Source organism: Protopterus annectens, chromosome 8.part0 (assembly GCF_019279795.1).
Source record: "Protopterus annectens isolate FY-2018-M chromosome 8.part0, PAN1.0, whole genome shotgun sequence".
Classification (NCBI taxonomy): domain Eukaryota; kingdom Metazoa; phylum Chordata; order Ceratodontiformes; family Protopteridae; genus Protopterus; species Protopterus annectens.
Window position 1 is genome coordinate 11,808,229 of NC_056741.1, and position 26,048 is coordinate 11,834,276.

Consider the following 26,048-nt stretch of genomic DNA (forward strand, 5'->3'; position numbering starts at 1 on the left):
AAGAATCTTGTACTGTCTCAAGACAAATCTGACCAACTAGAAGGTAACATCATTTAGAATCGAGTACTTGGGGAAGAGCAGTACAAACTTATGGACTGGATTAAAGTGTACCTGCTGCCCTTTAAATTCGAAGCAGCATTAAGATGCAGTATCTGTTCTTCCAGGGGCTGAAAAGCTAAATGTTACAGAAAGTGGACAAAGTAATTAACTGTGAAAGAATAACATCAGATGCAGTGCAGGCTGTAATGTGTGCATGTGGAGATGGACCAACAAAAAGACATCTCCTGGATCTGGGACCTGCAAACACAACCAAACCATAGTCATTATAACTAGATACCTATACATGTTGGAAGAGTCTCACAAAGAAGTACCTATAGTTTCATGAAGGTTGCCAACTTATTAAATCTCACCTTCACATAAATCTTGAAGAGCTCATTGTCTCGTAAAAGTATTCTGGCATTTTCCATGCATTTATCCTCCTCCATGCAGTACTGAATATATGGAATGAATCTTTCTGAAAACTGAAAGGAAGCAAACACGTGAGGATGATGATGATGATGATTCACTGCACTGCTCATGAAACTTATATCAGTAAACATAAGAGAAACAAAGTTGTAATATTAATGGCTGTAAATCATATCAACAAGAAATGATGTCTTCAGAAAGTCAACAAAAGACAAACACATTGGTGTTATTACAGTAGTAGATCCATAAGTAAATCCTTGCATTTTCAATAAACTGAGAAAAGACTGACAGAAAAAATATTTAGTGAAAGGAGGCAGCGAACAATAATATATGGCATAGAAATAAATGGTGTTGCAGATATAAAAATAATGCAAAATTTAAAAAATGGGGAGTATGTGTTATAACAATGTTATGTAATTATATAGACTAAACTTTTTGCAGGAAAAAAACACCTTTTTAGGTTTCATACACTTGCTGACTTGTACCAGTAGCTTTGAATCCCTTTATATTTCTCATTCTAATTTCCTTAGTATAATAATATGCTCTGGAAACTTTTATTGGTTACGTTTTCCTGTTTGTAAGTAAAATAAAACAAAACAAAGCAAAAAAAACACTGGTGACAATGAACTGAGCAATAAAATTTAATTTAATTTAATCAATGGTTGAGCTCTTTCAACTAACTAGTCTTCATCCAAACATCTAAAAGAATATCAGTTAGTGTTTAAATAATACATGACTTCCATAACCAATCCACAATTTTAAAATCGATTTTAGTACAAAATTTAATGAAAGTTAATGTAAAATTTGATTAATAATAATGACAACTTATGATAATATTGACTATATTGATTATTTGTACTTGTTTAAATCCTGTGTTTTAAAACCACCTTGTAATTAATGCTGCTGTTTAAACCTTGCCATTTTAGTTCTTTGTATTCTAATCCCCCTTCTCTGTCTCGATTAAATCAGTGGGGTCCCAATCTATAACTGAAAAATAAATCTTTTGAAATTAGAACAAACCATGGAGTGTTCCCCAAAGCATTGTCCAATTTTTTTTTATTTTGATGGCATATTGATGTTCATAGACCCTCTTTCCCAGTTGCCCATTGGTTTTTCCTACCTAAAAAGCATCACAGGAACTGCACTTTGCCATGTAAACCACAAATTTGGAACCACACATAAACAAACCAGGAGATAGATAAGTTCTATCACTCCCACCATCTACAAAAAGGGGCTTTCATGTATTTACACAATGGGCAGTTTAAGCACTTAAAGTACCCTTCTTTCTGCCCACATTAAAGACGTTTTTCTCTCTCTAATACAGATTTAAAATTCCTACCTTCTTTGTTGATAAACAAAGGTTTATCCCCACCAGTTTAGATATTTCTTCTCTACTAGTAAGAATGTGTCAATTTTTAGAAATTAATCTCTTAATGGATCCACTGTCTAAAGAAAATGTGATGGGCATGGAAAAGGGCCATTCACGTGAATTACTATCTGTAACTAGATGACTTTTAGTTACATTACATTTCATAACTTCTTTGACTACTTTGTCAGGACATCCCTTGTTCACAAACCTGGAGTGTAAGGCCTTGGAAAAGTGATCAAATACATCCACGTCCATAGTTAGATGTTTCAGTCTAACTAATTGGCCTTTAATAACGTACTTGACATAGGTGGGATGCGTGCTGGAATAATGAAGAATGGCCTTACTAGAAATGTTCTTGCAATTAATTACCGAGTACAGTCTTTCTTTGCCTTTTTTTAAAAAAAATCTCTACATTTAAAAAGTTAATTTTAAACTGATCATAGGTGATAGAAAACTTCAAAAAGTCCATGCTCTGATTAAGGTGCCTGAAAAAAGATAAATTGTCGATAAAACAATAAGAAATTACAACAGATTTAAATCCAAATATCTGGGGCAACACAAGACTCTCCCAGAATACCATAACAAGATTGGCATAATTTGGAGCCATTCGTGCTCTCATAGCTACCCCTCTTTAGGGGTTACATGATGATTTGGTTGAAGGAATTATCACTGAAAGTGTATATTCTTTTTTCTTAACTGCTAAGCTGAAAATATTTACTTATACATTTGAGTTAAGTGAGCTTGTTGACAGACCCTTTTCACGCACTATCTGGGACAAATGTCAGTAGAAGTTACAATGGTAATAGAAACAAAAAATACATTGTTAAGAGACAGGTTGTTAAAATCATACAGAATAGATCCATAAACAAATAAATAACAAGGGAGCACAGTGATGTGACTAACGCACAGGTGTATAAAGATTATTGATATGCCAATATATATATATATATGGATCTAGGGCTATTGAATGAAAGTTCAATAGTCTGAATCCACAATCCTCGAACACACTTTATCGAAAGCACTTTCACCAAAAAAGCGCTTTCGTTAAAGTGCGTTACAAAAAAAAACAATAAATCTACTTTTATGCAGGGGGGCAAGCATCCCCCCCAAACCTCCCCCACTTTAATATTCTCACTTCGAGATCGCACTACAGTGAGGAAAAAGGAATATTCCCTTATCTGCACAGTAGTACAATCTCTGCAACAGTCATTCCCCACAACTCCCTCTAGCTGCATAGCTGCAGGCATACTTCCGCAAAAGTGCTTTGTCAGTAAAAAATACTTTTGCATAAGTATGCCCAGCTGTTTGTGCTTCGGTGAAAAGTTCCTTTGGGGATCAGTACCGATCCCATAAATATATATATATATATATATATATATATATATATATATATATATATATATATATATATATATATGGTTTCCCCTAGTATTGGTCAATGGTAGCTAAAATTGACCTCTGTATTTTGAACACAGTTTGCTTGTCAATGTAGATGGTTGACAGCTGTGTGAGAATGGACAATCCCTGGGGTTGGGGAATATGTTCTTTCCCTGAGGACTGAGAGATCTTTAAGTTAGCATATATAGTTAGCAGGGGTGTTCGGGATACAACCCCTCTACATAGAAGTTAAAGGAGGCTTGTCCATCTTCAAAAGCACTGTTTTTCTTTCTTACATGTTCCCAGAATTAGCCTTGGAGCATGTACAGTAGTGTGTTGATGTTTGTTTGTTTGTTGACTTAAGTGTATCAACGTTAGAGGCGTTGAGGTAGCAGCCACTCGGTGATTGATAATAGAGCCATACATACATATGTGTGTGTGTGTGTGTGTGTGTGTGTGTATGTATATATATATATATATATATATATATATATACATATATATATATATATATATATATATATATATATATATATATATATATATATATATATATATATATACACATATATACACACACACACACACACACACACACACACACACACACACACACACACACACACACACATGCACACATATATATAACAGTAGTCAACATACTGGCACATTAACTACACAATCTACTGATAAGAAACACCAACAAAAGAAACCCACTCACATCATCTCTTATCTATACTTTTCTCATCACAGCTTAGCACTCAGGAAACTAAACTGGTTAGAGCTTCCCCATAACCTTCTCCTCTCTCAGCTTCAGACGATGCACTCTATACTGCACCAGACATCTTTCTGTCCCAGCATTACCTCTATCATCTCCTCCCCACCCAGGACACTTCGAAGCTCAGAACAACATCTCCTTACCATATACAAGCCAAAGATCAACTTTGGCAAAAACCTCTACAGCTGTTCACCATCTGAAAACTGGAATAAACTTCCACTTGACTTTCAAATTATTAAGCCCAAGCATCAGTTCAGAAAAGCATTAAAAAACACCTAAGCAATGCAAGACCATGTGACTGTAATCATCCCCCAGACTGACCTTACTTCTCTCAGCCAACCTGTCTCCTTCCCTCCTCCCTCACCTGTATCACCTACTTCCTTTCTCTTCCACCTAATTCCTCTGCATTACTCTTACTTCTTCTATCTTTCTCTACCTTGTACCTGCGTTTTACTATAGACACAAACACAAATTATTGTACCTAATCAGTCCTTTCCCGCTGCTACTATTCCGGTGAACTCAAGATAAAGAACGTACATTTTTCTATTTGCGTAACATTTACTCTGTACTTTTATAGTATGTACATTTCTGATTCTTAGATGCTATTACAATGTCATGTCTTATCGCTGTTTTGTTTAAATTGTGTCATTCGTGTTTTATATAGCTATATATTTAAGTCTTTGTAGTTATGCATTGGAATGTCTATGTATTTCTGAAGCTTTTCTCCCTGGATCTCCACAGAAAAAGGGCTTCAGCTCAGCTGGACCAACCCAGTCAACAAATGTCAAATAAATAAATAAATTAACTGTATGGTCTCACAGTTACTACCAAAAGGGAAACTCAGAAACAGAAAAAAAAAAAACAAGCCAAATCCAAACAGCAGACCAGTGCAGTTTAAAGACAAAACTTAAGAGTAATCAAAAAATATCAAAATACACTTGGATAAAAAATCTTTAATTCTTCTTCTTCTGGCTTTTCCCGGTTAGGGGTCACCACAGCAGATCACCTTATCTGCTTATGATTGGCAGTGGAGTTTTACAGTGTTGAGTTGTCAGCCCACCACCCAACCTTCCACAGAAGGCACATACACTCACACCTAGGGCCAATTTAGAGTGTCCAGCCCACCTGCAGCATGTCTTTGGGATGTGGGAGGAAACCGGAGCACCCGGAGGAAACCCACACGACCACAGGGAGGACATGCAGACTCCGCACAGAAGGCACCAGAGCCAAGGATTGAACCGGAGAACCTCTTGTTGTGAGGTGGCAATGCTAACCACTACACCACCGTGGCCGCCCCCAAGTTTTAAAAGTTGAGCACTTTCATTCCTGCATATACAAATGGAGCCTCTTCAGGACTAACAATAAATAATATCAAATATTCTTTTAAATAATTACCAGCTAAGTGAATTTTTATGCTGCCATTTTACTATTTGTTTACTGTAATTTTGATTTACTCAGATTAAAATTACGATTTGTTTAGAGCCAGATGATTTTTAGAATAATATAAGCTTTCTCCCTTCTCTGTTTGTTAATTCTTAAGATGTTCTGCCATTATTTTGGGAGGAAAAGTGTTCATTTTGGTATGTTTTGGTTTAGGACTATGGAAACTCCCCTAGTCAGTGTTGCACAAATTGATAGATCCTTCACACACCTGGAAGTGCACTCAGTAGCTTATGACAACCAATCTATCTGTTAACAAGCTGCATATACTCTGAACCCTCACACACACGTGCACAGACACACACACACACACACACACACACACACACACACACACACACACACACACACACACACACACACACACACACATGTTGAATCAAGCTGCCATAGCTTGACTGTTGAAGGTGTCCACTGTCTGTGTTGGCTTGAAATATTAAGGCTCAATGAAGTCCATGGGAAGAAATACTCAGAGCTTCCAGACCTTGGGTATTCATCTAAAAAGCCATGCAAGGTGTTGAGCTAGAGCAATGTCTCCTTTCATGAATTAGGGATTCCCATAGCCAGTGGTGACAGGTCTTGTCACCACAGTGATGCTGTCTCAGCAATGATCTGTGTATTCTGAAATGGGGTAGCCATTATCTGATCACCTCATAGCCAAACCCACCCATGGCCACAGATTGCCAGATCTACCAGGCCAGACCAGGTATGGAGACAGTAATGTACACTCCAAGTCCCTGTACTACTTGTCTCTGTCAACATTCCCACAATGCTGTGGGAAGCAGCCATCTGTGCATGGATCACTGGCATGCACATCCACTAGTTAATTTTGAGTGTTTCAGACAAATCAGGAAGAGACATAGAGATGAAGTAACTCTCCATGTCTCTTCACTATAGTGGGTACCTCAGAGACTGAACACTTGCCAGATATTGTGTTTCATTTGGGGACACAGGTGGAGCTCCTGAAGGACTCTCAGAGATGGGGTGTCTGTAAACACTAGTGAGGCTGTGTCCTCAGTAAGGACCTATATAAGTGCTTCTGTAATGGTGAATATGGGTGACCCTCCCACTGTAGTATTGCAAAGAGTGCCTTTGTGTCAGTGGACAATGTCACTCACATGTTGTCATCACTGTTAGACATAGGTTTCTTGCTGACATTAGCCGTGCATTGTCATGTTCTGCTGGACTCTCCACCAATGGAATATGTGACAGCATGAATACATCTAACATTATAGTCAGCCAACAAACAAACAAACATATGTGTCTGACTGTGTGTGTGTGTGTGTGTGTGTGTGTGTGTGTGTGTGTGTGTGTGTGTGTGTGTGTGTGTGTGTGTGTGTATATATATATATATATATATATATATATATATATATGTATATATACAGACATAGAGATAGGTTAGCTGAAACAAGAACAAATGACCCAAATATCGAATCGATGTTCAGAAGATCGACTGCAAAATATCAACATTGCAAATGTCAACACACTACTACACATGCACTGAGCAAAGATCACTTGGTATGCAGAGTAAACTTTTAAAATTGCCTCAGACGTTTTTTTTACAGGGGCATTCCCCCACAGCCCCTGATAATTATATATATAAACTCCAAGATCACACAATTTTGGGGAATGGACATATTTCCCTACTCCAAGAATTAAGCAGTCTCACACTACTGTCAGTCATCTATTTAACATTTGTTAACCAGGAAAGTCCGACTTGGAATTAAGCGAATTTTCAGCGGAGGCCCGGGCAGAAACTCTCCAGATGCATGTCTTATATATGTGTGTGTATGTATATATATATATATATATATATATATAAAATATATATATGCATGTATCGTGAATGTATGTGTGTGTGTGTGTGTGTGTGTGTGTGTGTGTGTGTGTGTGTGTGTGTGTGTGTGTGTGTGTGTATATATATATATATATATATATATATATATATATATATATATATATATATTATGTATAAACAAGTTGAAACAATAATTCCAGGTTAAAAACAACTTTTAGCACTTTCCCACCACAATATCAGGACTACTTCAAAACTCATACATACAAAGTTATCACTTCCTCATATCTAAAGGAAGCAACTACAGTTTTATCACTTTTCAAACAATGATTAAAATCTTTATTAAATTTTTATTAAAGGCATATTAAAAATACTTTTGTAACCATTGCATTCCAAATAAAACATTCATAAATATAAACACATTTTAAACATGTTAGCCAAACGCCACATCATATTATCACACATCCACTAGCAAAATAAACATTTAATAACCCACTGTCAGACATATGAACCCTTTTCACACTATGTTTTATAAGAATGAAATTTAAGCACACTGTTAATCGATACTTTATCAGTAAGCCCTGGGGGAATTCTCTGTGTTGATCCTTTATTGCTAATATAGTTCTCGCATATCGAGTATTTCACTCAAAGTCCCTCCACATGGATTAATATCAACTCCCTGTATATCAAAAAATAAAAAAAAAAACACATGATCAATATGTTGATCCATGTTTATATAGGGTGTTACACATATTTTCTGGCCTGCCCAAGGTACTACTACTGCCCTCCTCAGGCCAACCACAGTACTACTACTGCCCTCCTCAATTTCACGAACATAGCAAACCAATACAGAAATGAGGGCAACCTTGTTTTTTCTCTGTTCCTTGACTTTTCCAAAGCATTTGACACAGTGTCCCACCAAAAGCTCCTTTCTGAACTTGCAACAGTAAGTCTCACTTACCCCTCCCTCTCCTGGTTTCACACTTATTTATGCAGTCATCAGCAAGCAGCTAAGTGACAATAAAACCTTTCAGCATTTCAGTCAGTCTCTGTTGGTCCCAAAGGGTCAATACTCGGCCCCCTTCTGTTCAATATCTTCATAAATAAACTTCATATCACTATAACACTTGCCACTCTCATACAATATGCTGATGATTCAACTGCTAACTGCTCTGCCTTATCCATAATAAAATTAATGAAATCACTCAAAAAAATCATTGACATTGAAATATGTCTAAAAAGTTCTAATTTGCTGCTTAACGCTAAAAAATAAATAAATAAATAAATAGTGCTATTTACTCCAAAACAACACATTAACCAGAACACATATTTCATATTACCTCAAGTAATAACACAAAATAGAAACCATAAGCCAAGCTAAACTACTTGGAGTCATAATAGAGGACAATGTCAAATTTGATCACCACATACTTCATTTCATCAAGAAAACTTTCCAAAAACCCGGCTTCCTCTATAGGGCTAAACACTACCTGATGGATCAAGCAAGGACTACCTGAGCAGTGACATACCTCCTTCCTTGTCTGTTATATGCTTCCCCTTTTCTTACAAATATCAACACTTTGTATAACACTAAACTAGCCTCCTGCTACTACAAAATAGCTAAATATGCAACCAGTCAGTCTTATAAAATACACGATTGCCATGCATTAACAAAATTAAACTTGCTTGCACTCCCAAACTGGTTGACATACTCACAGCTAATCATTTCCCATAACCTATTGTACTCTTAAGACAAATGCCCAGCATTAAAAAATATTCTACTGTTCTAGTCACCCACGAGAGATCTTCGTTCTAGCAATAAACTTTTACTATGTATCAGTAAGACATTCAGCACTGCTGAGACTCTCTCTACTCTAATTATGTATCAAAACTCTTGACTAAAACCCCACATAGTTAAAACAGATAGGAAACATTACAGTTTCAAATCTTTGCTTAAATAACACCTATAGGTTCATAGGTAGGTACTAGGCTATCGGCCATGGGGCCTATACAAGCCCAGCCAAAAAGGTACACTGGCTTTCGCCACCCAAGAAAATTATTTTCCTGTGCCCCTGTCGAGCAGAGCCACAGAGGTGATCCCCGGGGTGAATTTCCTATTTCCCATCCAATCATCAAGATTTTTCTTGAAGAGTGCTAATGAGGAGCTTTGTTTGATATAGATAGGTAGTTGGCCTATGCCAAAGATGGTTCTGTTCTTTCTGCTCCCCTGGCTAGCTTTACCCAGAATACTTTTCTCCATCTCCTACAGGCACTTTGCTTCCCAATCTTTTTGTACCTTATCGCTCCTCCTCCTCCTCCTGCTGCACTTATTTCCTAAACCCTTACCTTTTCGCCTTCTCTCACACCCCACCATTAACTTCAGTTCCGCCTCTGACAATTTATCTTCCTGCTTATTTCCATAACGTCTTCTTTCATATTTGTCTTATTAGTTTTTAAGCTACATTCTACTTCTCTGTCTGTAAATTATTAAACTCAGAAACACCGCAGTTTGATTTTTTCCCTTCATCATACTATAAGTACATTAATGGTTGCTGTATGCTATTTCGGTATTTAATAATTAGCCAATCTATGTTAATTTCTCACTTTGTTTGTGTTAAAATGCTATGTAAATGTAAGAAATATTTAAAAATCATGTAAATAAGATCATGTACAGATGGTTTTACCCTCCGGTTACGACTGCGCATAATGTGTAACTTAAATGTGGAGCTTTTCTCACCAAGCTTCTGCTGAAAATGGGTTTTGCCCAATTTTCTTTTGCAACTACTTTACTACAAAGACAACTAAATAAATCAATAAATTAATAAATAAATATTCTAAAGTGCTGTTCCATCTTTCCTAAATAAAAAGCCAGATACTGCTGACACCTAGCAATGTAAATGACATCTTTTCACCCACAATTAATATATTTGAAACAATCAATATTTTCACCTTCAATTACCAAAACAGTTCCCTCTCACTAATATAATAGCATTGTCTACACACCCCACCTTTAAAGGTGCCGTAACACTCTCTTTTAGTCAAATTCTGCCCATATTGTTGTTCTACATAGTTTTCAAAACGTTTACCCTACTTGTATATAAATGTTGGTTTCTCCCCTAATATGCTTGTCAACGTTTCCTGATTACCTGATTGATGTTGATGAATGTAAACTATGGGTCATAACCATGGCCCTTGTGAATATATTGTTATTGAAATTCTGGAATTTGTTCCATCCTGTCCATTCCTCCTTCTCCAATAAAAGGACATAAAAATCTTCATTCCTCTTATTCATGACTTCCTGTATAATAACCTCCATTCCCTGCTAATTATGAATACTAACTCCAAGACTGCATAATGTTGAGAAAGAGCAAATTTCTCTACCCCAAGAATTGTGCAAATTCGCACAACTGTTGACCATCTGTGTAGCTGACTAAATTTTGTTGACTAAACAGATGTTGACCAAAGGGGGATTCTGCCATGTTCATTTCTCCCATATAGCTATATCTATATCTTTATTTCTCTCTCTCTCTCGATATATATATATATATATATATATATATATATATATATATATATATATATATATATATATAAATATAGATGTACTTATATCTGTATATATATATATATATATATATATATATATATATGTATATGTAGATAGCAAAAAATAAATGTAGTGGTGTAGGCTAACCGGTCCTCCAATAAAATGAACATGCACAGCAAAAAGCAAAGGAGGCACCAGAACACTGCACATAAAATCCAAGATTTATTCCAAACAGATAGGTGAGCGCTTTCGCAGCCAAAGCTGATTCATCAGATCATTATCGTCTGATGAAGAAGCTTTGGCTGCAAAAGCGCTCACCTATCTGTTTGGAATAAATCTTGGATTTATGCAGTGTCTGTGCCTCTTTGCTTTATATATATATATATATATATATATATATATATATATATATATATATATATATATATATATATATGTGTGTGTGTGTATATATATATATATATATATATATATATATATATATATATATATATATATATATATGTGTGTGACACACACACACACACACACACACACACATATATATATATATATATATATATATATATATATATATATATATATATATATATAGACTGAAATTGATCTAATGATTATAGTACTGACACTCAAAATATTAACAGAAACTAAGCGTTTCCAAAACTCTGCTGTTTATATATACCAACTCCAAGGTGCACAACATCTGGAAAAGTCCATGTACCCTTTCCTGCTTTAACATCAGTTGTGTCAATGTTTTGTGTTTTAGATATTTTTTGTTGCTATTTGACTGTCAATATTATGAGCATTAGGTCAATTTCTGTGTAGGTATATACACGTACACACACATATTTATACACATACACAGCTAGATCGATAGATATGGAAAAATGCAGAAATGCTTTTTATCAATATTCACTTCATCAGTTTGTACTACCAATTAATTTATTCCGAGTACATTAAATCGGTGTTCGCATATCACAGTTGCATAGCTCTATAAATTAATAGTAATAGGTAACCTAACCTTTACCCTAAAATACACACACACACACACACACACACACACACACACACACACACACACACACACACACACACACACACACACACACACACACACACACACACACACACACACACACACACACACTCATGGACACGCTCTCACCCCCCAACCCCACTTATCTGTATCGACATTCCACACCATTGAAATATCCACCATTCTGCCTTCCATACAGTCAACATTAAATCACATCTCTACATTTGTTGAACAAATGTATGTTTGGTAAAATGTAGGGGAATCATATATAAATATATAGACATATATTTATATGTGTGTGTGTGTGTGTGTGTGTGTGTGTGTGTGTGTGTGTGTGTATATGTATATATATATATATATATATATATATATATATATATATATATATATATATATATATATATATGTGTGTGTGTGTGTGTGTGTGTATATATATGTGTGTGCGTGTGTGTGGGGGGGGCAATGCAGCAATTAATTGACTTATGTACACAGTGAACCCTCTCCTCCTACCACCCAACACTACAACCTGTGAGAGATGCACTTATATAGCCAAACTGGAAGCAAAGCTCTCTTCGCCCAAGACTGGACTAGTCAGTCAAGAGAAGAAGGTAAACACTTGCACCACACCACACTCATCACATAGTCTCTGAAACCCTACACCACCAAAACACTCAGATAGAAACACAAAACACACACCTACATTCATGGAGGCTCTTAATAAAAAAATCTAGCCAAGCAACAGGGACCTCCAAAGCAGAAATGCAAGCAACCTCCACCCCCCAATACAACCCAAATGACACACAGCCCACAAACTCAGTGTGCCACTCAACCGCAGCCCATAAGGCATAAGAACATACGCAGCACTCTAGTCATAGTTGACTCAATAGTCAGGCACATTGATGTTCACTCATCAGGCTAAACAAGAAGAAAGTTACTGTCAGCTTCCTGTCGGGTGCCAGGATTCACCACATAATGCACGCACTCAGGTCACTCCACAACAAATACAAATATGACTCTGTCATTGTCCATGTTGTTGTGAATAACCTGAGACATACCTCCTTGGACTACATGAAAAAAGACACAGAGGAGCTTTCCAATCTTGTAGCCCAGGCAGGTATGACCCTAGCCCTGAGTAGCATCCTGTCATCACCCAGAATGATACCACAGTACAAGGACAAAATGATTGACTTCAACAATTGGCTAAGCTTCTGGTGTCATTCTAAGGGGATCCAGTATCTGTCTGCCTGGGATGACATGATCGACAAACCACAATACTTTGCCAGAGATGGCCTGCACCTGTCACCCTTGGGATTCTGGATACTGGCTAAGGCTCTTGCCACCCCTATAGTGACTTTTTTAGGCAAGGTTCAAATGACAAATTCACCACCGTAACAGATACAAGCAAGCAGAATCTGAGGGTAATGCTAGTCAATGCTAGAAGTCTAAACCTCAAAATACACTCACTTGAGTCACTCCTTAAAATGGAGAACATCGACATCTGTGCAGTGACAGAGACCTCTTTCAAGGCTCCAGAGATCACCCCTCCATTACCAGGCTATAATTCATACTACACCTTTCAGCAACTTAACCTGGACCAGAACACTAAAGGCGGAGGAGTGTCTATATTCAATAAGGATATCCACACCTCCAGGCTAGTTGTTCAACATAATGTATCCAAAATAATCCAAGTGCAACTAATTCTGGGCAAGACCACAATCCAAATTGTAGCTTGCTAAAGATCCCCACTATGCCCCAGGATTCCCACTCCTCATTTCTTGATACACTGGAAAATATTAGGGTACAATCTAATACCCTAATAATGGTCGATTTCAACTACCCCACCATTAACTGGGAAAACTACTCATGTACCAACTCTTGTGCTCAACGTTTTCTGAAATTCATAAATTCCAATGTCTTGGATCAAAATATCCACACCTCCACCAGGGGCAATAATATCTTAGACCTGGTCATTACCAACATGAGCAACCGGTATTCCACACCAGAGGTCAATTACTTGTTGGTCAGATCCGACCACAAACTAATCACCCTAGACATTCACATCCCACTCCCCATTAGGGAAACCACTGTAAAAAATTTCTCCAAAGCCATCTTCATGCTTTTTAAGACAGAAGTGGCAAACTTCACGACACCCATGCTGACGGACAATAAAGGTACGACTGCTGAATCCTACACAAATGTACTTTATAAGCACTTACATGAGTGCATGGATTGTGCAATCCCTAACAGAACCAATATGTTATCCTCCAAAAAAGGGAAGCCAGTCTGGTGGTCCCTTGCCAGAAACAAACGCTACAACAGAAGAAATCTTCTACTTCTTCTTTCAGCTTTTCCCAGATAGGGGTCGCCATAGTGGATCACATGTCCGCTCATGATTGGCAGTGGAATTTTACAGTGTCAAGTTGCCAGCCCGGCGCCCAACCTTCCACAGAAGGCACACACACACACACACACACACACACACACACACACACACACACACACACACACACACACACACACACACACACACACACACATACCTAGGACCAATTTTGAGTGTCCACTCCACCTACTGCATGTCTTTAGGATGTGGGAGGAAACCGGAGCACCCAGAGGAAACCCACGCGACCACAGGGAGGACATGCAGACTCCACACAGAAGGCACCCCAGCTGAGGATCGAACCAGAGAACCTCTTGCTGTGAGGTGACAATGCTAACCACTGCACCACCGTGGCCACCCTACAACAGAAGAAATAAACTGTTGCAAAAAAAGAGTAAAATCCCATGATTGGAGGAACTTCTTGGTCAGCCTCAGTAAGAAGCTGAGATCCCTTAAAAATCCTCCAAAGCTAGTTATGAAAACAAAATTGCCACTGATTCTAAAGACAGCCACACAGCAGTCTATAGCTATGTCAAGAATCTCAATGGCAACACTCAGATCTGCTCTGAGTTACAGCACAATGGCACTAAATATACAGAACCAACTGATATTGCCAACATCCTGGCAGATAGGTTCAGTGCTAACTTTACCCCCTCTCATCCCCTACAGGGCCCATCTCTATTACGGAAGAATGCAAAGTTCCTGCAATCACAGCTGCACAGGGAAAAAACACACTCTCCAAAGCCAAGAACATAGCATCCATGGGACCTGACAACATCCCAGGCTGCGTTCTACATGAACTACAGAACGAACTGGCACCCCACCTAAGTACCATGTTCAATCATGGCCTCACCTCAGGTTTGTGCCCACTGAATGGCGCACAGCAATAGTTATTCCAACTCCACAAAAGGGGAGCCACCACGGACCCTGGGAACTACTGCCCAATTAGCCTGATGTGCCTGGTCTGCAAAGCTATGGAACATATCATCATGGAACTTATAAACAATGACATTGGTAATCTTCAAACTCTGGACCCTACATAGTTCGGGTTTGTAAAAGGTAGATCATGTCTCCTAAACCTGATAGACTTCTTTCAAGTGGTCACCAAAGCTGTAGATGAGGGTAAGGTGGTTCACACAGCCTATCTAGACCTTGCCAAGGCTTTCAACACCATCCCCCACTCTGGAATTATAGATAAATTCATTAAACTAGGTATAAATCCCTGTCATAAGATGGGTTGCCAACTGGCTCACTGACAGAACCCACACAGTGAAAGTAGCAGACTCTAAATCCAACTTCAGACCAGTGACAAGTGGAGAACCACAGGGTTCAGTCCTGGTTCCTCTCCTGTTTCGTATCTACTTCTCTGAAGTACAGGCTAACACAGAAAGCCTTTGGCTAATGAATTTTGCAGATGACTGCAAACTAGGACCCATAATCAAAACTCCTAATGAAGTGGACATCCTACAAAAGGGCCTCACTGAGACAGATGCCTGGTGTCAAAGCCATGGCCTCAAGCTCAATGCTAAAAAAGTGCATTGTCATCCCTTTTGGTAAAAACTCTGTACCCATGAACTACCACATAGGCGGTAGTCTACTTAACACCGAAAGTGTGATAAGAGACTTTGGGACACAGGTGGACAGTAGTCTCTCCTTTGATAATCACATCGGCATAGTAGTCAGGAAATCCTTCTACATGGCACACCCCATCACAAAAGTTTCTCATCCAGGAAAACAGAGGTCATTGTTCCCCTCTACTCGTCACTCATTAGATCCTTCATAGAGTACAATACACCTTTTGGAATATACCTCACAAGATATCTACAACAACTGGAAAGGCCGCAGAAATACCTCACAAAGTAGATTACCAGCCTCAAACAGATGCCCTATGCAGACCATCTCAAAAAACTCCAGCTTTACTCCATTGCATATCGCCTACTCAGGCGATCTCTGCCTAACATACAAAGCTATGTCAAACCCAGAGCTGTTAGACATGCTCCACTTAAAGAAATACCAATCCATCTAAGCTACATGCTCTAGGGACCTAAACCTTGTCACCACAATAAACAAAACATGCTGGAGGTGTAGATTCCTGTCCCATAGACTTCCAATACTCTGGGACAAACTACCTATTTATATCAAACAAAGCTCCTCATTAGCACTCTTCAAGAAAAATCTTGATGATTGGATGGGAGATAGGAAATTCACCCCGGAGATCACTTCTGTGGCTCTGCTATACAGGGGGACAGGAAAATAATTTTCTTGGGTGGCGAAAACCAGGGTACCATTTGGCTAGGTTTGTATAGGCCCTAGGGCCAATAGCCTAGTACCTACCTATGAACCTATGAACCTATGAAAACTTTGAAAGATTTAAAGGTTTGAAACACAAAATAACAAAGATAAGGAACTTGGAAAAATAAAATCTTTTTTTACAGAATGGCAAGCCTCCCTGCAACTTGCATATATCAGCTCTGAGACAGCACTACATTGGATGAAAGGATAAATTTCAAGTCCCAGTCTGATGTTCTAAACATTTGACTAATGAACATTCAATATTTTTTACATTCAAGCAAACAAATGACTGCAATATATATATATATATATATATATATATATATATATATATATATATATATATATATATACACACACACACACACACACACACACATATATATATATATATATATATATATATATTTTTGCATTCGAGCAAACGAGCAAACAAATGATTGCATATATATATATTATGCATATATATATATTTTATTATTATTTATTTTATTTTACATTTGTTAACTGGGATGGTCCAACTGGATACATGTCCTTTTTCAGCGGAGGCCCGGGGAGAAAAGCTCCAACAGAGTTACATTGATAATTAGGTACAGTAAATGAGCTGAAAGAACTTAACAAAAACATAGGCTATTTACATACAAGTACAAGACTGCCATTACTATTTCTGAGATTACTACAAATGTAACATTAATAACATATTAACAAGGACGGTAGGCAGTATAATGACATAGAGTTAGACAGGATACATATTTCTTTATCACAGTATACAAAGTACTTATCATCTTAGCTAGTTGTTTATGTTTTAGTTAATGGCACAGAGCTAGTCTGGGTTTGAGCAAGGACATAGCCAGTGTGACTTGAAATGGAGTTTTAGACTGTTTTTGAATTGACTTAGAGAAGTTGCAAGCGTGATGTTATTTGGGAGAGAGTTCCATATTTTACCAGTGGTGTTGGCAAATAGCAGCGTCACCACCTAGGTTGAGAGATTTAGTTGTTTGGACAAGGAGTCTGTTTGCTGAGCGGCAGCTTAGATTGGAGTAGGGAGTCATTAAGTTTTTTAGTGCTGGGGTATTCTCAGGTTGTTTAAGGATTTTGAAGGCCTCTATGAGTTGGGACTGGTGACGAAGGTGTGGGAATTCTATCCATCCAAGCTTTTTCAGGTTAGTACAGTGGTGTGTTCTCTAGGGTAGGCCTGTAACGAACCTGGCAATGTGATTATAGCAGGATGAGAGCTTGGCCAGATCAGATTTGTTAAGGTGAGTGAGGACAGGAGAGGCATATAGTAGGGTAGAGAGAAAGTGTGAATGGGCTGTGGCTGCCCTGGCATTCGGGGTAAGGAAGGCTTTAATTCTATATAGGGTCCCAAGTTTCTTGTTGACTGACTTAATGGCTTGGTTGATATGTATATCAAATCTGAGTTTATTGTCAATGTTTACTCCTAATAGCTTTGTATAGGTGTCTGGGGAGATGATGGTCCCATTATTGGATTTTATAGTGAAGTTTTCAGTCGGAGATCTATTGGTTGGGTAGAAGAGAAGTAACTTGGTTTTGTTTGGATTTAAGATCAGGAGATGGTTGGCAAGCCAGTTTTCGACTTTGGTGAAGCTATGTTGGGTGGTAGTTAGTAGATTTGCAAGAGAGGCATTGGAACATATTATAGTCGAGTCATCTGCATATTGAATGCAGGTGGCTTCAGGGATGACTGTTTGGATGTCGTTTATGAAGACTGAAAAGAGGAGAGGTCCTAATATGGAACCTTGAGGAACTCCTATGGTATTTGGTAGTAGGCAGGAGAGCTTGTTTTGCCACATTACTGCTTGTTGTCTCCCAGTGAGGTAAGCTTGAAACCAGTCAAGGGCTGGAGTATCTAGATACAGGGTTTTAAAGTATATAGAAGTAACTGATGGTTTACCATATCAAGGCTTTCGATAGGTCCAGGAAGAGAGCGGAGGATATTTTTTATTATTCGGTTAAGATTAATGTTTTCAGTAAAAGAGAGGAGGGCAGTGGTTGTACTATGATGGGGTCTGAATCCATGTTGAGAGTCTGTGAGTAGTTTATTTTGGGTTAGATAGAGCATTAGTTGGTTGTGCATGCACTTTTCCATAATTTTGGCAAGTGGTGATAGTATGGCTATAGGTCTATAGTTGGATAGTTCTGTGGATGAACCTCCTTTGTGGAGTGGAATAACAAAGGATATTTTCCAAATTGAGGGGATTGAGGCCTCGGTTATGGTTCTGTTAATTAGGATTGAGATAGGGTAGGCTACGACATCTGCAGCAATTTGCAGGTATTCAGCCGGCAGAAGATCGGCTGAAAGGGTGGTTGGCTTCAGTTTTTTCAAAAGGGATCTGATAAAGGATGTGGACACTGGCTGGAACTTAAAAGAGAGTGGTGAGTCGGGTATAGTGTTTATAGAAGTGTGGGGAGGAGAAAGTTGGTTAGCTAATGACTGGATGGTTTCTGTGAAGAAAGTATTGAATGAATTGGCTATACCTTCTTGGCTCTTGTCAGATAATGTTCCTGGGGTAGGAGTAGTGGATTTGCCTGGTTGGAGAAGTTTATTTATGCCTGCCCAGTACTTTTGAGGGTTATTCTGATGTTTATGTTGCAGATTGTAGAAGTAATTTTTCTTATCTAGTATGATGGCTTTTTTAGTCTCATTTCTAAGTTGTTGGAATTTGATACGATCTAGGGGTAGTTTGGTAGTGCGCCATTTATCCCACGCTTTATCTCTAGTTGTTATTTTGGTTTTGGTGTCTGTTGTTAGCCAGGGTGCTAGTTGAGTTTTAATTCTTATTGAGCGTTTAGGGGCATGCGAGTCAAGTATAGTAAGGAATGAATTGTTAAATGATGACACTGCCTCACCAAGGGGAAGGAACTTTAGTTTTGTCCAGTTACATGATTTGAGTTCAAGTTGAAATTTAGTTGGGTCAAAGTTTTTCTTGGATCTGATAGACCTATAAATAGGTAAGCTTGTACAATTAATTTTGTCTTTCATGATGTATGTGAGCAGGTGATCACTAAGATCATTAGGGAGAGTTCCAGACATATAGTTCTGGGGATGACTGTTGGTGAGTATCCAGTCTAGTATACTCTCTTTTTGGTTATTGCTACCTGTACGTGTGGTAGATGATATTATCTGAGAGAATCCATGTAGGTTAACAGGGATGGGGTTGGACTGTGCTGTGCATTGGTTCCAGTCAATATTAACGTCGCCCAGGACAATGGTTTCTTGAGGGTAGTTGTTGGCTATCCAATGTAGAATGACCTCTAGTGTTTCTACATTGTTCCCAGGGGGAATATAGGTGACAATTGGGTTAATGCCCCTATGATTATTTAGTATAATTTTTAGAGCCAGTATTTCAGCGTTAGAGACCTGGGGTGGTTGTATAGGGTTAGTTATGATGTTAAGTGTGCTATTATATAAGACGGCTATTCCACCTCCTCTTTTCTTTACTTTACTCTATCTGCCCTAAGTATATTGTAACCAGGAGGCAGGATCTCATTGTCTTTGGTTGATGGCCGGAGCCATGTTTCAGATAGACACATTATGTTGGGGAGGAATGTGGCTAGTACAGCATGCAGGCTATGTATCTTATTGTTTAGGCTTCTAATCTTTAAGTGGCATATTAGCAGGGAGTTGACCAGTCGGTGGGAGAGTGGTGGGCTGGTAGGATTTTGAGTTAAGGTTGGGCCTGGATTAGGATGGATGTCCCCATCTTTGGTTATGTTTTTTCTTAGATACGCTAGTAGTCTAATAACTTTGAATAGTAGTTTTAGTTCATATTTGGATTTTGGTGTTGATTGGAGTGTTTTTTTAGAAGCAAGTGGTTGGAATTTATAATTTTTGGGGTAGTGTAGTAGTGGGCAAGTTCCGCAGTCAGTGGAGGTAGGGGGGTCTTGGTTTGGCATTTTGGATAAGAGAAACCTACGAATGTGAGATTTTCATAGCTAGTAAGAAAGTATGGCAGAATTAAGAGTGGTAAGATAAGAGGAAGGAGTTTATAATTATTTATAGACATGTTATATGTCATCAATGGGTGTGGTCAATGTGCTTCAGAGGAATAGTAGTGGTTAAACAGTAAAGTAGTGGGGGGGAATTGGAGAGGAAGTTGTGTAGGTTGGAGAGGAAGTAGGGGTGTGGCCTAGTGGCTATAAATGTAGACACAATGGGGGCGGGTGGGATAAGGGGCAGGGAGGGAGGCGGGCGAGGGCGAAGTGGAGGCGGGGCTAACCCAGTCCCAGTTTTTGGTCCTATGAGTGGGGTAAATAGTCTGATAGTGTAAGTAAGCAGATTGGAGTACAGGCTTGAAATTCAACATAAACATATACAGTTGTAAAATGTCTAATACAATTCAACATAAATAGGCATTTACAGTTGTAAAACACTTACTGGAGAGACACTGAGCCTTCATGGGGCCTGTAGCAGAGTGGATTGTAGTTTTACAAGTGGTGCCTGCCACAGGTAATATTTATTAACTCTGGGATTGTCTTAAGGTAATAAACAGGGAAGGGGAGGGGAGAACAAGGGTGTGAGCAGGCAGTTCTTTGTATTGCTAATGAGCCAAAGCAAGACAAGTATGTGTTAAGAACAATCACAATTGACCAAGGACTGCTCTAAAACTGTAAGTCTTGTCTTAATTTCTCAGGTGGAAAACCAGGATAACCTTGTATCAGTAGGCTACTGTGGTATAGTTTAAATAAACAAACACACAGTATTGATCAGTTATTGATACTATTTGCTAACAGAAGGGAATAAGAGAAAGTGGAAGATGTGTGTGTGTGTGTGTGTGTGTGGTGGTGGTGGGGGGGGGCTGCTTACAGCCAAAGCACAGTGCTCTCCAGGGGAAAATGAAGATTGGCTCAAACAGTTAGACACATACTCAAAGTTAGCTGTAGCTGTTTGCAGACAGTTCAGACCCAGACTGCACTTTTCTTATAGGAATGTTAAAGGTGGTACTGGAGTTGAATACTTAAGAGTGGTGTTAGGTTCAAAGTTAGCTGTAGCTGTTTGCAGACAGTTCAGACCCGGACTGCACTTTTCTTATAGGAATGTTAAAGGTGGTACCGGAGTTGAATACTTAAGAGTGGTGTTAGGTTCAAAGTTAGCTGTAGCTGTTTGCAGACAGTTCAGACCCGGACTGCACTTTTCTTATAGGAATGTTAAAGGTGGTACCGGAGTTGAATACTTAAGAGTGGTGTTAGGTTCAAAGTTAGCTGTAGCTGTTTGCAGACAGTTCAGACCTGGACTGCACTTTTCTTATAGGAATGTTAAAGGTGGTACCGAAGTTGAATACTTAAGAGTGGTGTTAGGTTCAAAGTTAGCTGTAGCTGTTTGCAGACAGTTCAGACCCAGACTGCACTTTTCTTATAGGAATGTTAAAGGTGGTACCGGAGTTGAATATTTAAGAGTGGTGTTAGGTTCAAAGTTAGCTGTAGCTGTTTGCAGACAGTTCAGACCCGGACTGCACTTTTCTTATAGGAATGTTAAAGGTGGTACCGGAGTTGAATATTTAAGAGTGGTGTTAGGTTGGAGAGACACTATATATATATATATGATTCTTTTATGCATGATCAAATTTACTTAATGTCAAAACATAGCAACAAAATAAAAGGGGTCATACATTAGACTGAATTGCCTAAATATCGAACCTTTGAAAGATTGAATAAGGAAAACAAATTATTTTCCTGATTTTTACACTACTCCCCATAATGCTAGCCTTCAATTTGTCTAAATAGTGGCAGCATTGTGGTTTATTTAGGGTTCATAGGTTCATAGGTTCATAGGTTCATACTAGGCTATCTGCCCGAGGGCATTTACAAGCCTAGCCCATCGTTTTGTGGCTTACGCCACCACTTTAGTATGGGGAACTATACCCATTATTTTGCTGTGCCTCTGTCGAGCAGTGACACTGAGGTAATCCCTGGGGTATATCTGCGATCTCCCATCCATTGGTCAAGATTTCTCTTGAACAAGGCCAGCGAGGTGCTCTGCCTCACATGTACCGGGATTTTGTTCCACAGCATAGGGAGTCTTTGGGTGATGAATCTATCCCTCCAGCACGTCCTATTAATAGCCGTGTCGAGGTTTAAGTCTCCCGCCCTTGTGGCTCTAATGGATCTAGATTTTTTGAGGTGAAGCATATTCATCAAATCTGGGTTTGACATGGCCTTGTATGTTAGGCAAAGGTCACCTCTGAGCAAGCGGTAAGCGACTGAATAGAGCTGGAGTTCTTTCAGTCGGGCAGCATAGGACAGATGTTTGAGACCCTTTATCCTTTTGGTGAGGAACTTTGTGGCCTCTCCAGCTGCTGCAAGTGTCGGGTCAGATACATTCCGAATGGGGCATTGTACTCAATCATTGGTCTGATGAGTGATGAGTAAAGGGAGACTATGACCTCCCTTGATCTAGATGAGAAATCCCTTCATGATAAGGTGGGCAATGTAGAAGGTCTTCCTAACTACTTTAGCTACATGGGTGTCGAATGACAGACTACTATCAACCTGGGTCCCCAGGTCCCTGATAACTTCTTCTGTGCTCAGTGGATTGCCACCTATTTGGTAGCTAGGGGTAACCTTGTTTTTCCCGAAGGGTATGACTATGCATATTTTGGCATTTAACTTTAGGCCGTGGCTCTGGCACCAGTTATCCGTTTCTGTGAGACCCTTCTGAAGGATATCTGTGTCAGATGTGTTTTCTACTATGGCGCCAGTTTGCAGTCATCTGCAAACTTTGTCAGCCATAACCCTCCTGTGTTTGCTTGTACTTCGGAAAAGTAGATGCCAAACAAGAGTGGGCCCAGGACTGAGCCCTGTGGGACACCACTTGTGACAGGCTTTGAGTCTGACATGGCGCCAGCAACTCTGACCCTGTGGGTTCTGTCACTCAGCCAGTTTGCAACCCATCTTGTGATGTATGGGTTAACATTTAAGCTGATGAGTTTTTCAATGATACCCGAGTGGGGTATTGTATCGAAGGCCTTAGCCAGATCGAGGTAGGCTGTATGGACTGCCTTTCCCTCATCAATGGCTTTGGTGACAGTTTCGAAAAAGTCAACCAAGTTTAAAAGGCATGATCTGCCTTTGACAAAGCCAAACTGGGTTGGATCCAAAGTCTGCAAATTCCCTATGTCTTTATTTATGAGGTCCATTATGATCCTCTCCATGGCTTTGCAGATAAGGCTTATCAAGCTAATGGGCCGGTAATTTCCAGGGTCGGTGGAGGCACCGCCTTTGTGAAGTGGGACCACAGTTGCAGTGCGCCACTCCTGGAGTGCGTATCCAGAGGTAAGACTTTGATTAAACAGCTGTCCTAGCTGTGGGTTTAATTCCTCATTGAGTTCGTGGAGCACACAGCCGGGGACACCATCAGGTCCCATGGATGCTGTGTTTTTTGCTTTGGAGAGAGCAGTTCTCACTTGGGCGCTGGAGATGTTTGGGGGGCTGCAATCGTTTGGTATAGATATCTCTCCTTTTGGGGAGGGGGTTTGCACTGAACCTGTCAGCCAGTATGTTGGCAATGTCTGTAGGATCAGTAATCTTCACATCATTTTGAACTAGTTCTGAGCATATCTGGGAGTTTCCTCCTAGGTTTCTAACATAGCTAAAGAAGGCCTTATGATTGTCTTTTGAGTCTTTAGCTGTTTTTCTCTCGAAATTTGCTTTGGATGATTTTATGAGAGCTCTTAGTTTTTTACTTATAGTGATCAAGGGTGTCTTACCTTTTAAGGATTTTGCTCTATCTTGTAGTAGCTTCCTCCTTTTGTTGTAGAGTTTGTTTATGGCTGGGGTCCACCAGACTGGACGCTTGCCTTTGGTACAAAGAGTCTTTGTTTTGCTTGGGATTGCCTTATCCATGCAGTCCTGCAGGTGCTGGTAGAAGGCATTTGTAAGTGATTCAGCGGCTTGAGTACTGTTTTCCGCCAGCTCGGGGGCCTTAAAGGAGACCACACTAGTCTTTAGAAGTGTGAAGTCGGCTTTTGAGAAGTTCTTTACTGTGGTCTTTTTTATTTCAGGTGGGGGTGGGATGAGGACCTCCAGCGAGATTAGTTTGTGATCTGATCTCACCAGTGAGGGGTATACTTCCGGTGTTGAACATTGTGCTCCCATGTTCGTGATGATGAGATCAAGTATGTTATCTCCTCTTGTGGGGATGGTGACTAGTTGTTCCATGGCATTTGAGTTTATGAATTCCAGGAACTTTTGGGCTAGGGTGTTTGGGCTTGAGTAGTGTGGATACATAGCATTAGGGCTGTGATCAGGAGCAGGGTTACAGTTAGCATGCATTACTGCAGTGGTCAGGGGGCATGAATTTTTCACAATCTGAGAGACTTCTTAGGTTCTAATATGTAACCTCAAATGTGATGATACCAAAATGGCAGGCACAAATACCCTAAATTCCAAACAGGTGAAACTTCCAACTGCAAGTGTTTTTTGAAGAGGAAACCTTGGAGGGTGGCCTAATGGTTAAGGTGTTTGCCTTACAAACACAAGGTGCAGGGTTTGAGTCTCACAAGGGATAATTGGCTAGGCTTAAAATGGCTGGTAAGGGCAGTTAGCTTAGTACTAACCTATGAACCTAATATACCCCAACTCCATGGCTGCACAAATATGAGAAAGCGATAAATATCCCACAACAAAGGAATCACTGCTGTCATGCCCTTACGACTTGCACCAGTAGTGATTTTATTTTATGGAAAACAGTGACTGACATTTTATTCCTCAGCATCTTATGCCTCAGGCAACTGATGTTTAAGCAACTTGATGTTTCCCACTTGTAGACACACCCACTTCATATGATGGTTATATTATTATTCAGTCTTTAACTATTGTTAATGCAGGAAACACTGTAGGGGATGATCGAATGTCTGTTACACATAACTTCGGATTTGCATTCATATTTCATAACTGATTGAACTATGTGTTATTGAAAGGTATAAAGGAATACATCATGATGGAGGACAAAAAAAATACATTATTATTGCCTGTGTGTAAACCAGTATAGTGGAGATACCAGCAGTCTGGTGTTCATTATGTACATTAGTATTTTAAAACCAATTGATTTACAGAACTATCGCATGATATCAGGTGAAACCTTAGGTGATGTTAAAACAGTAATTACAGTTTTATACTGTGATGAAAGGAGATGCTGCCAGCACAGCTAGCTGGAAGTTTGTAAATTATTATATGTCATTTGTGAATATCAAACTAATATATATACAAGATGCTGGTGTTACAAATGTATTAGAACTGTATGTCAAATGTATATCAAACTGCTCTGTATAGATGTCTGTGTGGAAAAGGTAATTTGTAAAGTGCTTGTGCATAAAATGTATCCACAGTATGCCCTACTGGAAGAGAACAGAAACGTAAATGCAATATTTTAACTGTTTAAATATATATATATATATATATTTTAACTGTAGAAACTGGAATACAAGAGGTTAACTTCAGCTCAGCAAACTTTAGAAAAATAACTGAAATTAAATTACTTTATGGCTAGGCCATAAAGGATGGTATCTTTCAGTTTTCAGTGCAGCAAAAGACATAAAATCTGTACT

At 39.0% G+C, this 26,048-nt stretch overlaps 1 protein-coding gene across 1 annotated transcript in view; it reads right to left on the reverse strand.

Moving 5' to 3' along the window:
- The window catches only part of LOC122808606 (pleckstrin homology domain-containing family G member 5-like), a 676,293-nt gene that overhangs the window by 247,667 nt on the left and 402,578 nt on the right, over positions 1-26,048 (reverse strand). Inside the window, exon 8 of the mRNA XM_044079565.1 lies at positions 411-521. Coding sequence (XP_043935500.1) covers positions 411-521 — 111 coding nt within the window. The remainder of the gene's footprint in view (positions 1-410; positions 522-26,048) is intronic.